At 41.6% G+C, this 16531-nt stretch overlaps 1 protein-coding gene across 5 annotated transcripts in view; it reads right to left on the bottom strand.

Moving 5' to 3' along the window:
• Positions 1-16531, bottom strand: part of WDFY3 (WD repeat and FYVE domain containing 3) — a 352404-nt gene that overhangs the window by 117226 nt on the left and 218647 nt on the right. For 4 of the 5 annotated variants that reach the window (XM_068233510.1, XM_068233509.1, XM_068233512.1 and 1 more), the window contains 10 exons: positions 14700-14811; positions 11137-11327; positions 9218-9370; positions 8190-8263; positions 5863-6024; positions 5651-5745; positions 5190-5310; positions 2525-2742; positions 1429-1664; positions 163-297 (listed from right to left, as the gene is read on the bottom strand). In XM_068233510.1, the coding sequence (XP_068089611.1) occupies positions 163-297; positions 1429-1664; positions 2525-2742; positions 5190-5310; positions 5651-5745; positions 5863-6024; positions 8190-8263; positions 9218-9370; positions 11137-11327; positions 14700-14811 (1497 nt within the window). The remainder of the gene's footprint in view (positions 1-162; positions 298-1428; positions 1665-2524; positions 2743-5189; positions 5311-5650; positions 5746-5862; positions 6025-8189; positions 8264-9217; positions 9371-11136; positions 11328-14699; positions 14812-16531) is intronic. The other variant, XM_068233511.1, reaches the window with a different exon arrangement.

Genomic DNA, 16531 nt, shown 5'->3' with positions numbered 1-16531 from the left:
ACTGTATTCTCGCCACTTCTGTCGTATGCTTGTGTTGATACATGTAACCTGTGGGCCCACAAAAGCCTACTCTGCTCAGCAGCATCGCAGCCATGAGCATCTGCAAATTTGTTCGCTTTAACTATGATAAAGAAATTTACCGTATTTGAATAGCTTACTTACAGAGTTAAGCATTGTCCTAAGCATCGCCAGCAGCAGTAGGGCTGCCTCAGTGCACACATTGTGGATGGAGGAAAACACATTCCCACTTGAGGCAGGAACTCCAAAGATGAAAGTCCAGATGGAATCCAAATCAAACTAAGAAATGAACATAATGCAAAAACAATTGGATTACAAATGCAAGAAAAAACACTGAATCCTCTATGTAGAAAGCCACTTGTGCCCAATAAAATACCATGTCCCAGCTGACATTACAGAACCAGACCAAACATTTTATCAAAGCATAAGAAATAGTTAACATTCATAAAGACCAGTGTTTACAAAGTATCTTCTAGCAGGTTCCACCAAATCCCCAAGTCCAACTTCACATGTGGACAGTTCTTACAGGTAGTTCTTATTATGTAAAACATAAGAAAAAAATAGCTACAAATATTGGGAAAGATAAGATACATTTTAAATATAAATCGGTATTTCATGAAAATCTCATTTACATAGATAAATTAATTTATTCTCGCAAGCCTGAGGCACATACTAAGGTTTGAGAACCTATGGCCTGAACCACATTCATTTCCAATGGACTGGTTGTAAAATAGTATATACTTTCACTTCATGAGGAAAACCACATCTAAATTCTGATTTCAAAATGCCAGTAATTGAATGTAGATTATAACAACATTACTCCAAAAATTCTTGTGTTTAATGTACACAAACATTTTGAACTTATTTACCCAAGATTAAAATGAAAAAACATGAAACCAGCAGTCTGCATCTTTTACAGACAGGCATAGTGTGTGTTTGACAAGGGCATATCCCTTTTCTGGTTTCAGTGACATGGTTTTTACCTTTAACATACACACAAATATTTGTAGAGCAATGCAGTGATAAAAAGGGATTTTAATTAGGTTACAGGTTTAAAAATCTTTTACTCCTTGAAAAACTTAAGGGGCGTGAAATTTGTAGAAGTAAAAAATGATAGACACAAATGACGCCCCATAAGGATGACTGGAACACAACAGAATCTTCAGGCTCTCACCCACTTCGGTGGGCAAATGTGTTTGGACTCCACGTCCTTAGGCTACAATCATGAAGATGATGAGATTATCTTTTGACATATCAGTATAATCTATGCATTGGTTTTAATATGATTGTTAAGTATGTTTAAGGCGGACAGCCTATGAGTAATCATGTATAATTGTTTTACAGGAACATTTATCTAATTTTAAGAGACTAAGAAACGCACACACACTTTTCTTACTGGCTAATTCCTACCTGGCAAACCCGGTTACTTCGGTTGCTGATGACAGGCGCACTGACCTGCAAGTTCTCAGGCAGTTCAGTAACCGGCTGCTGAAGGAACAGTGCCATGAGCAGAAAATAAAGTGCAGGTACATTGGTGTGCTTTGGAAGAAGTGACTGGAGTACTGGAAATCCTGGGAAATGACACGCATCACGGTTAATTTCTCTGAGCGTTGATCTCCCGCCAGCACTCCTACCCACATTGAAACCTACAAGGTTAAAAGGAAAGGAGATATTACACAGGGCAAGTTAAGGTATCTACACACTTGCAATATCTGTCATTAAGAATAATCATTAGTGATCCTTTCAGGTGACAGTTTAAGAATAGTCACTGAACTTGGCTATCAGCAAGCAGCTTGCATTCTTATGTGGAAAAACCACTACAAATCAAGACATAATATGACTGCTGAGAGTACAAGATATTATTGTGCATCTATGCACATGACTACAGCCAGAGTGTGAAATCATTAACCCTTTTAAGCAATTTCCTACCCATTTTGCAGCATAAGATATGGTTACTTAGAGACGCCTTTAGTAAATCATGCCCAATAAGTTATAGGCTAAACATTTTATAGTTCTGCATAGAATGGGTAATGGTTAGACCTCTGGAAAGTTTTTATTGCTTTGTGCCAGATGGGAAGGTTTACTGTTTTATACTACCTTAGATGCACAATAAGACATTAAAGTACATTATCAAAAAGGTAGTGAAGCACCTACTTTTGGCAGCTGCCCCCGCCAGTTAACCCAGTTTTGTAGTTAAAGTTCCCAACAGGTGAACAATCAAAGATAAAAACTGTATTTACCTTGTAAACCTTACATGATCTTTCTTTATCTTAATATGAACGTTTGGCAATACTTCATTTGAAAGCATATTAAAATGAACTGATATGAGGTTAGTATTATGTGCATTTCTTGAGCCATTTACTAAAGAGCTATACACAGCAAAAATAATTTAAGATAACTGTATTGCAGCTGTATTCCTGAAGATGCTTATTTCCTTTTTTGTGCATATTGTGCAGAACACTTTATCCTTAACATCAGCAAGGATATATACATGAGCTAACTTTACCTAGCACAGTGCCAATTTTATTGGTCAAGACAGAGTCTGTCTGTTCCAGCCATCCTCCTCCACTGATGCCTTCCTTGAACTTGATAAGAATAGGCTGATTGCTCAGAAGAACTACCAGGATCCTCATGGCGGCTGTCACTGTGCTGGAGTGCAGGTGTTCCTCCATAAACATTATGACCCAATCAAAACCAAGAGTTTTCACCAGTTCTTCACAGGCTCTTTATGGAAGAAGAAACAAGAATAAATAGATCTAGATATACAATTTATCTATTTAATATAGGTAACTAAAGACATAGACAAGTAAAACTTCTAAAATGGCCTTAAGCTGGCACTGCTAAAAAATTCAGTAAACAGTAGGGATGGTCAATTGATGTAGTTGTAAACAATTTTGAGATGCAGCAGAATTATGCAAATGTTTTATGCAAATTCATGCAGCTTAAAATATTGACCAATCGAAATAAACAAAGGTGGGATTTAATTAAATCCATTTTCCAGCTGCATACATTTGCATTAAATTTTACATACCGTATATACTCGGATACAAGTCGACCCCGTGTATAAGTCGACCCCAATATTTGACCCTCATTAGCTGGAATTTTTCAATTACTCAGGTATAAGTCTATCCAGCAAAGTTAATGGCTGCACTCGAAGACCAGGATGGGTAAATGGATGAATTTCATACAACAGTGTAGTCATTATACCCTCCTGGCCCCCAAGTACAGCCAATAACTCTTCAAGCACACATTCAGTCATTAACCTTCTGCCTGTAACTCCATATCCCAAATGCATGCTGCCTGCAACTCCCCCATACCCATGCTGCCTGTAATTACCCCCTCTCTCCCACCCACCATCACCCATAGGGAGCGCCTGTCTCCATTTCACCCCTCACCTCCCACCATCACCCAAACACTTGCTGCCCTTAATTCCCCCCTCCCTCCCACCATCACCACAACACTTGCTGCCTGTAATTTCCCCCTCCCTCCCACCCACCCACCATCACCCAAAGGGAGCAGTCTGTATCAAGTTTCTACTTGCGCTGTGTAATCCCTCCTCCCTCCCACCCACCATCATCCAAAAGGAGCCGTTTGTATCCATTTCCTACTTGCGCTGTTTAATGCCGTGCAAAGTGATTCCCGCAGCAGAAGCCATCACCCCCATCACGTGTGCTGCTTTATCTCTTCTCCCTTCACTCGCGCTGACCTCCGTGCTTTAGCATAGCTTCCGTCTTCTGACATCGGGAGGCGGGGCTACGCTACAGCACGGAGGTCAGCGCGAGTGAAGGGAGAAGAGAGGACACAGCGCACGCTGATGGGGGTGACGGCTTCTGACACGGAAATCGCTTTGCACAGGTGCAAGTAGGAAATTGATACATACGGCTCCCTCTGGATGATGGTGGGTGGGAGGGAGGGGGGAGTTAAAAAGACACTGGTATATTGGCTATAAGTTGGGAAATTTAGGACTACTCGTATATAAGTCCCCCCCCCACTTTTATACTTTGAGTCAGTCCTAAATTTCTCGACTTATAGCCGAGTATATACGGTAATAAATTAACATGGAAATGTTTGCATCTCATTGAGAGCCCCTAACAAACAGTATGGAATGCATATCAGTTTACATAGGAACTTTGTATCATAACCAAACAGCAGGCATAAAAACGCCCCAGATATGTTTTCTTCCTCTTTTCCTGTCCTGTTGAGCCTGCAGTAGTACAAGAGCCTCAGTGTGTACTTCAGGACTCCTTGTCCTTCATAGGATGGCTTTACACTTATCCCTGCAATTATCAGCTGCATTTTTTTACAGTTTTTTTGGTAATTCTATGTGTTGCAATTTTTCATTTGATTCTTTTATTATTTGGTTGTGTTTTTATGCAATTTGTTTGAATAAGATTTTCCCGTGCATATCAATTAAATTAATTTACATAATAATGTATCTAAATTTAAAAGTGGATGTGATTCTTGTGCAACAAATGTGATTTTTATGCGTTTCCTAGTTCCTTACATCATTCATAAATCGCATAACCTGTTTTCATGCAGAAAAAAAAACCCATCCGAAAAATCACACAACACTACAAATCAAATTCAATGCCCTTGACACACAAATTGCACACAATTCATTTACATGTGAAAAGTGCTTACAGAACTTTTGCTCCAGGATACAGAGCCTAAACCTCTCATTGCTTACGTATGTGTACACCGCCGGTGAACTGAGCACAGGGTGGGCTGAATGATGGCTTACCCTCTGCCGTTCAACTACCCGGCGGGGTTAATTACAATTCCCACTCTGAGTCATAGCAACTCGGAGGGAGGAGTAATTCAGGGTTCGGCAATTACCGGAAACCCCAAATTACCCTTACACGCCCCACGCAGTGTAACATTATTGCTATGGTGGCAACAAGTTTCGGTGCGCGGCGTTGAAGTGCAAAACTTTAGACACCTGTGTACTGAATAAAAAAAAAGTAAAACCCAGTGGCACAGAACCCGAGTTCATATTACCATGATCTAGATCCAACAAATTTGAAGGTGTATTCTATGAACTACTGAAGTATTCACTTGATTTCCTGTATCAATATAGAGCAGAATGCCACTCGCTCTTTATGTCAAACCTAGTCTTCAGATTGGGTAATGTCAGCTGAATGCTTTTCCTTGTTACAGTATATGAAACTTACTGTAGGTTTACAGTAGTCTTCTCTTTTGTGGTATAAAGCAATTTAAGCAACATATCCAACAGTCGGTTCCGCAGGAGAATGATGTTGGCAGAAACAAGACCCCCAAAGTCATCTTCAGATCCTTACAAGGAAAGATTAATATTAAATATACATTACTGAAGTACATCAAGACAGGACAAATGCACAAGATTAAAATCTCCACAACTTGGAGAGCAGAATTGATGCAGGCTGTTCTCTGTATATTTAATATAGATTATGCCTTCATAGCAAAGCCATAAGATATAATGTAGTAATATAGGTTTCTCTGCCATAAAACTGCCTTGATGGTTTGCATAGTAATAAGACCGGGAACAGCTGCAGCATTAGCACAACTTATGAACGGACTTCATGCATTAGTGAAGACAAAGCTTTTAGCGTGATGGATAGTAAAAATTATATAAGGAAACCAATGAACCATTTACCTTGCTCTAACTTCTCCTCATTATTTAATTCCATCAAAACAAACTTCTCACAGACTGCAAATGTAGGTAGAGTAGAAGAGATGAACTGGCCAAATCTTCAGAAAAAAAGAGGAGAAAAATAAACTGTATTAATGCAGTAGCTTACTGACTACAGTTATGTGGGCTCATAAGCAAAATGATCATGTTCATGTTACAGGTAGAACATACAATACCTGAGCAGGTCATTGCTGTTGGGGAAGCCTTGCAGCAGGTAACTGAGGACATTGCTGATAGCAGATATATTGGTCTGTGAGAGTGACATATCCCGCAACGTCAACAATAGTTTGGGAATTAGCTGGAATTCTCTCATCAGCTTTGCATTCTTTGCAGCCTCACTGTGACAAGACAATATATGCAAATAAAAAAAAAAATGAAAAAACAAACAAACCATAATTTAGACATTACAGCAGTGTTTAGCAAACCCCTTCTTGTTTAATACTGGACTGCTTAATATACTAGTGAAGCTAAAGGTATGTACACACATTAGATAAACGTCTCACGAGACAGCTGACAACTGTTTCGCTGATGATTGTTTGCCTTTGTAATGGGTGTACAGCGTATCGCCGACATCACTTAAAGTTAGCCTGTAGCTTTAAAAGAAAAAAAAGTTACATGTCAGTAGGGGGTAGTATGCTCTGAGACCCCAACACTGATGGTCGGGACCCTCCTCATCTTTGCCGCCACGCTCTCCTCTTTGTACGAGCGCAGCTGGCAGTGGCTTTGCACCTGCGTAGTGAGCACGGAGCCGCTCAAGCATGGAGAAAAAAAAATTGCGCACAAGCAGCTCCGTGCTACTGCTCAGTCACAGACTGTTCTTTGTTCTGCTCTCATACATGGAGGGGAGCGCTGCCAAAAGCCATCCTTGACTTTAATGTCAAAGATTGTTTAGATAGTCTTAGCGCAGCATTAGAAGACCAGGGAAGCCACCCAGAAGCTTCCCCCCAGGGCCGCCATCAGGGAGGGGGGACAATCAGCACTACAGTGATGGGCCCTAAGCTGCCAGGGGGCCCGGGCCCCCCCTTCAACGTGCGGCACCTGTTGCAAGTGTAACCGGGTCCCGCTCTGGTCTCTCTCCCTGCTCCTTTGTTCGTAGTTAGAGCAAGGCTTCAAGAAAATGGCTGCAGATGTCCACAAATACAGACATCGGTAGCCATTTTCCTGTAGCTTTGCTCTAACTACACTGGAGCACCGGCCGCCCACCCGCAGGCTCAGCTACTACTATAACATTTATTTATGCCCCAGCCTCGTGTCAGCAGCGGCAGCCAGCTTCAGGGCGATGCTTCACATGAGTGCAGCGTGCTGGCCAGCCAATAGGCAGGAGGGAAAGCTCTGCTCCACGCCTCTCCTCCTTTCATCAGCCACAGACGCAGAGTTTACTGCATGTAGCCACGCCCCTAACCCCGCCCACTGCCAGTGAAGCCTAAAGTACCGGCCTTCTCTCTGCTAGGTTTTTCCACTTTTCTCTGTCTTATTATTATTATGTATTTATATAGTGCAGACTGCTTCCGCAGTGCTGTACAGAGTATGTGGTCTGGTTACTAAACTGTCTCTCAGATGGGCTCACAATCTAATCCCTACCATAGTCATATGTCTATGTATGTATTGTGTACTGTATCGTAGTCTAGGGACAATTTAGGAGGAAACCTGTTAACTTATCTGTATGTTTTTGGAATGTGGGAGGAAACTAGAGGGCCTGGAGGAAACCCACACAGACACAAGGAAGGAGAACACTCCATGCAGATAGTGCCCTGGCTGGGATTTGAACCAGGGACCTAGCACTGTAAGGCAAGAATGCTATTGCCCTATAGTAAGATTATGTGTTTTTAACCTACTCCTAGGTATGTATCCTGTGGGCACCTGCACCTTGCTACCTATACTGAGGGCACCCACCTACACCTGGCTACCTTTCCTGAGTGCAGCTATACCTGGCTACCTACCTACAAGTACCTATACTGAATCTGGGGGTGTTTTATTTTGGGGGGACGTGTATGAGATCTAAGCATTTGGCGCGACATGGCACGACTTCAAAAAAGTTGGGAAACACTGTTGTAAATGGTGGCGACCACGGGGATGGAGTAGCTAGTAGGCAGGCACAGCAGCCAGTGGGTGGGCCTGGGGAGGGGGCCCATACCTGATGCGTGAGGGGCCCCAAAATTTCTGATGTCGGCCCTGCTTCCCCCTACTGAGGTAAGCAACTTTCGTTTTTAGTTTACTGGTTCCAATAGGTTACCAACCCCTGAAACATGCCTGATTAAAAATATTCTATTCACTCCCCCCTGGCGATCCGGTGCACCAATCCATGTCTTTTTGCCCCCCTCCTGAAGACTAGCAATGTGCCTGTACAGTGTAGGTCCCTGATTTGTTGCCTGATCGTTTCCCAATTCTTCGGCAGGCAACAAACATCGTATATGTGTAATTGAGTTAATACTAGGACTTGGTAGTGGCCAGGGTTAAAGGGTGCAGTATTTTAATTCTTGTCATATGGATGCCACCATCATACCTGGATTCTGTCAGAAGTTCAATAAAATGTTCAAACAGGGAGAGGTGAAGATCATATGGTGCATGTAGCCAGACCTAAGACAAACAGTTATAACACTTTATAAGAGACGTTCCAGAGTTCAACATATACAATTCATATATAAACACATTTAGAAGAATTATAATATCAGATGATCAATTTGTTATCCAGTAGATAACGTAGAATTAAAGTTCCCTCTGTGCGGGAACACGGAGAACAGGAGGAGAACGCGAAAGCTCTATAGGACCCAGAGCCTTCCCTCTTCTAAGGTGAGTATCAGTTTTTTTTATTTTTAAAATTTCTTCAGACTCCCTTTAAAGCAAAAGCTGAATTTACAAATGGCAAATTGAATGCAACACATTAGAGACTAATATGTAACTGCATTTACAAGTTTGGCTTATGAAGATCATGCGATCAAAAGCTCATACTCCATTACAATAATTTAGAAAAATAATTTTCTTAGTTTCATGTAGATCACACATGTGTAGTGTATCCTGTGAAATATCTTTGCAGTATGGTATACAAAGGATCACCTACACCACTGTTTCAGTCTATTGAATATTTGCAGTAAGGAAATTCTGCAGGGCACAACTGGGTGAGCAGAAAAATGGGAGATGGTGGCGTGATGAAGCTACTCCTCGTCAGAAGAAGCAAGGCTGGCCATGGCAGTCATTGCTATACACTGCAGTCTTCTCATAGAGATTCAGTTTGCTCCGACCTCCTTGGAGTCTGTACAATAGAATAATGCAATCCAAACAGCAGCAATACCCACAACCCCTGAGCCTGAAACAAGATTTCTTAACTCAACTGCTTCTGCTCACGTGATCAAACTTTTGAGACCAGATCATGCTTAGCTCATTCCATTCCAAAAAACACAACTGATCCCTTAACTACTTGGCTGTTAGCTGGTAATTTTAGAACTTTGCCCAGTGATGCTCCATCAATTGATGTAAGATTATGAACAGCATTTAAAAACAGCATGCTAACCTAGATACTTTTCAGCCACCCACCTCAAAGTCACATAGCAGGTCTTGGAAGGCAGTCGAGTTGGGAATGATAGATGTCTCATGGCCACTGTCCACTGTTCCCACCAAGGAAAAGGTAAGATGCAAGATATGGCTGTTAAGAAGACCTCTCTTCTTCTTCAGCAGCATTGCTAGAAGCTACAAGAAAACGATGGATAAAATTAAATAGATATAATAAAACAAGACATTAAAAATGGGACATCAATCATTTCCAACATCACTTCTACTCAAAGTATATTTTATCTGACACAACATTGTCGCTGGACTACACTACTTTTTGATCTTCAACCTATAGCAGGTTTGACAGAGGAGTAATAACTTACTGTTCAGTGGTTTTATCAAACTATGAAAAGGTAAGCAATTTATTGATTATGCTTTTTATTTCTGTAGCGAAATGTGAGATTTTAAGTTTTAAGCTTAGATCTGTTTCAAAGACATATGCCCTAGTGTCAACAAATAAATATCTATGACATACTGAGTGAACCCAATTAACGTGAACAGAAATAACCTTCAAATGACCATGTCTTACTTCTGAAGCTTTCATCTATAGCTTGCTAAATGGAAATTTTCATCATATGAGCAGACAGCATTCACAAGGCTTGTCAAAATGTGATAAATTTCTGTAGCCTTGAGCAGAATACCTCTTGATACAATATGTAAATCTTGCATTCCTTAATGAATATTTATACATTTACACGCACTTTCATCTACCTAAACCCTGTATTTGCAAACATTTTCTGCTACAATTATATTGTATTTAACAGCTAACATAGTATGTAGCACTGTACAATAAATACTGGATACAGATTTCAAATCTACATATATCAAAAAACTAGGACACCTGGAGGTAGACAGGGCGAAGACCTGCACAACTGAGGCTACAATATGGGATAATAACCTACTTCTGCTGTACATAGTGTAATCAATGCAATACACAGACAACTCCTGTATTACTGTAGATACAAAGAAACACATTAAAGTATTTAGGGATCAGAGAGTACTACTAACCCCCTTGGCGGTATTCCCAAGTGCAACTTGGGGTTACTTTTAATTGCAACTAGTGGTAATTTCGAACTACACTCATGGATATCGCTAGGAGGGCCAGATGCAGAGTGCTGATATCCAGCCACAGCAGCCCGTCTTCTCAGTGCTATCCGAGGTTCCCCATCTCTATGTTGAGATCTGTCAGTCACACGACAGAGGGTGATCTCAACATAGAGATAGAGTGCCCACTGGAGGACAGCAGGGAAACAAACAATGTGGCTGGATTTAACAGTGTGGCTGAATTCTGGGAAGGTGAGTAATATATACGCTATGCTTTCTGCATAGGGTTTGGGGCAATTGGGTGACCTATCATGAACGGGGGGTTGTTCACCCTCTGCCTATACATTCTAAAAAGGGGGAAGCATGCTCTTGCTACCTGCACTTGTGGGGGCTTTCTGGCTACCTATAATGGGAAGAAGCAATTTCTGGCTACCTAAACTGGAGAGGGGCACTGCCTCGCTACCCATAATGGGAAACACACTCTTACTACCTTGTACTGGGGTCACTCTCTGGCTACCTAACCTAAGGCGGTACACACACTGGCTACCTACACACGGGGTTACTCTCTGATTGCCTAAACTGGTAAGGGGCTCTCTAGCTGCCTTAGTGGTATGATTCTTTCCAGAGTAAACATACCCCTTTTAAAAACTATAATCTGGAAAGAATCATACAGCAAAGGAGGTTAATACTTGCTAATATAGAACTTGTGAAAACCAACTAGTGCAAAACATCCTTCTGCTAACAAATTCATTTTCTAATTATCAATGTAGCTGCTAGCTCTCGAAAACACATTGTTAGAGCCATCAAGATGTTATTAACTGTTAAATTTGCATAAAAAACGCTTCAACCTTTCAGCCTACCTGGTAACCTTTAATCCTTTCCATTTCTTTGCTGGCAAGTGGATTGCTTTTTACGACACAGACAAGAGCTTTAACTGCTGCATAGAGGCCTTCAACATCAGATGCCATTGCTACGAGACCAAGGATGGCAGCTGCTCCACCAATGTATTGCAGGGTTGTAGCCACAGGTTTAGGGACAAATGTTCTCACACCTGAAATTAAAAGTACTTTATGTAACATCATCTGTGATAATCTGTTACATTATTCAGAAATGTATAAAATGATAAAAATCTGGCTATTCTTTGAGAATCTGATTTGTTGTCTGGAAACCTGTCAAATGCTACAAAAAAAAAAAAATTATTTAGGCTTATCTGTCATACTGCATTTGAAAACATGGCAAAAAAGTACCATATATGAATCTGTCACTGCACTATATTAGAATGCCTGCCTTTACACACCGAGGAACTTTATTTACTTTTTTAATAACCTTTTCATCCATATGCTTTAATATGGATGATCCTTTGCAGCAATAATAGCTTTAGCTGTTTTGGAAATGCTTACCACATGGTTTAAGGCTGTGTTTAAGGGAATTTTTGACCATTTTTACAGGAGAACATTTCTAAGGTCAGACACTGATTTGGATGAGAAGCCTGGCTGTAGTCTGTGCACTAGTTTACCCTAAAGGTGTACTATTGTGTTGAGATCAGGATTTTGTGAAGGTCAGTCAAGCTCTTCCACACCAACCTGGCTCTTCCATGTATTTAGGGACCTTGCTTTGCGCACTTGAAACAGGAAGGGGCCACCCCCAAACTGTTTCTGCAAAGGTGGGAACATGAACGTGCCAAATGTTTTGGTATCTGAAAGTAATCACAGTCCCCTTCACTGGAACTAAACAGCCATGCTCAATCCCTGAGAACTATCCCTACACCATAACCCCCCCTCCTTCCCCACCAAACTTAACTCTTGACACAGTGAAGTCAGGCAAGTCCCATTGTTCTGACATCTGCCAAACCCAGATTAGTCCATTGGATTTCCAGGCAGAGAAAGTTAGAGTCCATTGGTGGCATGCATTATACTACTGCATCCAATAATTTGCATTGCATTTGGTAATCGAAGGCTTGACTGTACCTGCTCAACAATGAAAACCATTTCCATAAAGCTCTCTGCGTACTGCTCTTAAACTAAGCTGAAGGCCATACACAGTTTGGAGGTCTGTAGCAATTGACTTTTCAGAGATTTGGAGACTTCTGAGCAATGATTATATGTGGCCTACCATTTCATGTCTGAGCTGCTTTTGTTTCCAATTGCTTCCACTCAACTATAATACTGCTAACAGTTGACTGTGAAATATTTAAAAGCAAGGAAATTTCATACATGGACTTAATTGCACAGTTGGCCCACCACGTTTTAATGCATTTAGGCCCTGAGAGCAACCCATTCTTTCACAAATGTTTATAGACGTAGACTGCTTGCAATGCCTGTGACCATAGAAGTGATTGCAATACCTGTATTCAATGATTTAGAGGGCTTTCCAAATCTTTGGCAATACTGTGTATAACATGAAATAAAAGCGTACACCAAAAATACTGTTCTGGTTTCTTACCAAGTAAAAGTCATTTTTTTTTTAAAATCCAACCAGCTAAAACAATGTTGAAAGCTTACCCCGACAAAGTAGAATCCTAAAGTTCTAACAAGTGTTTAACTTCCTCACCTCCTCATGAGACTTCAGAAGGACAGCACCCCTCCTCATGAGACTTTTCTCTGAAGCTGCAAATAACAAATTTGCATAACAAATTGGCAGAAGTATAAGAGGTTACCATCCTGCGAAGCTCCTCAGAGAATACAAAAGATGACACGGACACCAATAGAGGCTCAAAATAATTTTTAATTAAACCACACAAGGGCGGGTCTTAGGGGTGCTGTCCTGACTCCTGGAAAAGACATTATCGTAAGTAATCTTGTTTTTTTACCCCAGGATGTCTATCAGACAGCACCCCTCCTCATGAGAAGATATACAAGATATGATCTTAGGGTGGGACAACTGCTTGTAAAAACTATCCTTCCAAAACAAAGATCAGTACTAGCTAGCACATTAAGCCTGTAATGCTTCATAAAATTGTGATTGGACCAGGTAGCCACTCTGCATATCTGTTCTATTGAGGCTGCAGCCCTCTCTGCCCATGAAGTAGAGACTCCTCTTGAATGTGCTTTGACTGAAGACAGTTGTTTCCCCTGGACCAGATAATCTGAGGAAATAGCTTGCTTAACCCATCTTGATAACTCTTGGAAGCTTGCTTACCCTGAATTTTCCAGCAAACAAAACCAGCATAGCACCTGCTTTTCTCCAAGATTTTGTTCTGTTTAGATAGTGAGTCACCTAACATCCAGACAATGTAAACGTTTCTCTTTCTCATTAGTGGGATTCTCACAAAAAGATGGAAGATACATTTCCTGAGTCCTGTGGAATTTTGAAACCACCTTGGGAAAAACTTGATATCCAAGCGTAATGTGATCCGATCATCAGAGATTATACAGTACGGTTCCTTGCAAGATGATGCTTGTAAAGGTGCGTACACACCCACTGCAAAAGGCAACGACGGCCGGACCCTCCCGCTGGGCGGTCTTTTAGCCGACAGTAGCATGTGTGTACGCGCTGTCGGCGGACTGATAAGGCTGTTTCTGAACTGTTTCTGTTTCCCTGAGGTTTTTTCCCAAGCATCCTTCCAGAACTATGTTTTATAACTATTGACTTGTGAAGTGTAGAGGCCATGTCTCGTAAAAGTGGGCCATTCTTCCACATAGGACGCCAGCCAGTGACCACTTCCGGAATGGCATCCGGAACTTCCTGTGCGTGCGCCTGCACTCACAAAAGCGCCTAGAAAGGAGCAGCCTTCTATGCACTGCAGAACTCTACACCAGCCACCTGAATAGCAAATCGTGAAGTTCCTGCCTGCGTTGCCCCTGCCGCCCGACATAGATAGCCAATGGAGACTCCTCCTGAAGCGTCCCACCCTGGACTGGAAAACAAACTGAGGAGCTTTGCAGGATGGTAACCTCTTATACTGCTGCCTATTTGTTATGCAAATTTGTTAGTTGCAGCTTCCTGTCTATTGTGGGAGGGGGACAAGTCTCATAAGGAGGGGTGCTGTCCGACAGATGTCCTGGGAAAATCTGATTATAATACGGTTGAATTTCAAAACAGTTTTCAGCTGGCTGGATTAGAAAAACACTTAAACCCTAAGAAAACAGGGACAGTATTTTTAGTATATGCTTCTCTTTTAGGATATAGCATTAAAGTCATATACTTGGATCCACTAGAAGTTTCTCTAAAGCATATTTTATAAGGATATATTTTTCCTTCATGTGGATCATCTAAGGTCATTGAGATTGCAGTTTTCTTTACATTATCTGAACTCTAAAGCTGAAAAAAGTAAAGGCATATGTAGTATTCAAAGCAGATACGTAAGAACATGTGGTATTCATGGCAACCAAAATTCAATTGATCAAAGCCGTAGTATAAGAAGAGCTATAAACAGTCTGATGACTAAAGTGTGGCCCTCAGGATGATAATTCAGCAGATTTACCTAAATAACCAATCAATGCTGCTCCTATTGTCCGAGCTGGCCCATTCAAATGCCCGGCTGAATTGTGTAGCAATTTCACAGGAGTTGCATTTTCATGAGATGATATTGCCAGCTGTATAAAAGAATGAAGAATGGAAAAAAAAAAAAAAAAACAACAAGTGGGGTTATTGATTTCATCAACATTCTTATACAAAGGGAAAAAAACACTAAACAGTACTAATCTACAGGTTAGTAGTATAATTATAGTCCGTGTTTATAAGCATACGATTTCAATAAGGTTGATCATGTAGCATATCTGCACCAGAACAAAAGTACATGACTGATACTTGCTTTCACATAGACAATTGTTAGTTTTAGCTTAACGCATCACTGCCAAAAAGTTTATGTTTAATGCTTTATTCGGGATATCCAACTTTAAGTTTGTGAAATGATGACAGGAAGCCCTTAAATTCAGTGGTATGCAAAACGAGCAAGATGTCAAAGTGCTGCTTAAAGAGAACCCGAGGTGGGTTTGAAGAATATTATCTGCATACAGAGGCTGGATCTGCCTATACAGCCCAGCCTCTGTTGCTATCCCAAACCCCACTAAGGTCCCCTTGCACTCTACAATCCCTCATAAATCACAGCCACGCTGCTGACAAACAGCTTGTCAGAGCTGGCTGTGTTTATCTCTATAGTGTCAGTCTGCTGCTCTCCCCGCCTCCTGCAGAACTCCAGTCCCCGCCTGCATCCCTTCCCTCCCTGCTGATTGGAGGGAAGGGACGAGGGCAGGGACCAGAGCTATGCAGGAGGCGGGGGAGCAGCTGAGACTGACACTACAGATGTAAACACAGCCTCACAGCATGGCTGTGATTTATGAGGGATTGCAGAGTGCAGGGGGACCTTAGTGGGGTTTGGGATAGCAACAGAGGCTGGGCTGTATAGGCAGATCCAGCCTCTGTATGCAGATAACATTCTTTAAACACACCTCGGGTTCTCTTTAAATATGGAGATGGTGCAAAAAAATTAACCCAATAAGCATATTTACTTTTAGATCGGACTTTGTTCCTTCCTTTTTTTTAGTTTAACAAAACTAACTGTATTTTCCCCCCAAAAAATGTTAACTTACCGCCCTGCCCTACGCCGATACTCAAAGATCTTCCATTCCCCCGTTGCAGCTTACTTTCCCTACCGCCGACTTACAAGTTGATGGCCACTGTGCCTGCTCGCGTCGTTGTTCGTGCTCCTGTGGCCGGGATATTCCTTCATAGGCGCAGCATGAGAAAACCTTGTACTGCACAGGACGCTCCTGGTGATTTGAGCGAGGCCATGCGCAGCCAGGTCCGCACAGGCACAGTGAAAATGAAAGTGGGCCACGGCAGGGGACCACAGGTTCTTTGAGTACCGGCGTGGGACAGGACAGCTGCAGGGGGCTGGGAGAAGCCCCAGGTAAATTAAACTTTTTTTTTTTAGGTTTCTCTTAAGGTTTTGTTTAAAAACAAAACTGTAATTTTTACATCAGGATTCAGACATGGAAGTATTGACTACAGGCTGAATTGTTCCCTTATTTTTAGTATAGTACCCTTTTTGGAAAATACAGTTAGTTTTGTTAAATACCGTATATACTCGACTATAAGTCGAGAAATTTAAGTCTGATCTACTTTTGTGAAGTAGGGGGGTCGACTTATACTCGCATCAGACCTAAATTCCTGACTTGCAGCCGAGTATCAAGAGTCCCCTCTACTCTGCATCTGCTGTATTCTGCCCCCCTAGTGCTGCCAGCCAGTCAGATCATATCCCCCTGCTTTGGTTGCCATAATGTCGCTCCCCCCTCCACGCAGGAGAATGGACTA

Source organism: Hyperolius riggenbachi, chromosome 1, assembly GCF_040937935.1.
Source record: "Hyperolius riggenbachi isolate aHypRig1 chromosome 1, aHypRig1.pri, whole genome shotgun sequence".
NCBI lineage: Eukaryota > Metazoa > Chordata > Amphibia > Anura > Hyperoliidae > Hyperolius > Hyperolius riggenbachi.
Note: the sequence above shows the minus strand (reverse complement) of the source record. Positions and strands in the feature narration are given on the sequence as shown.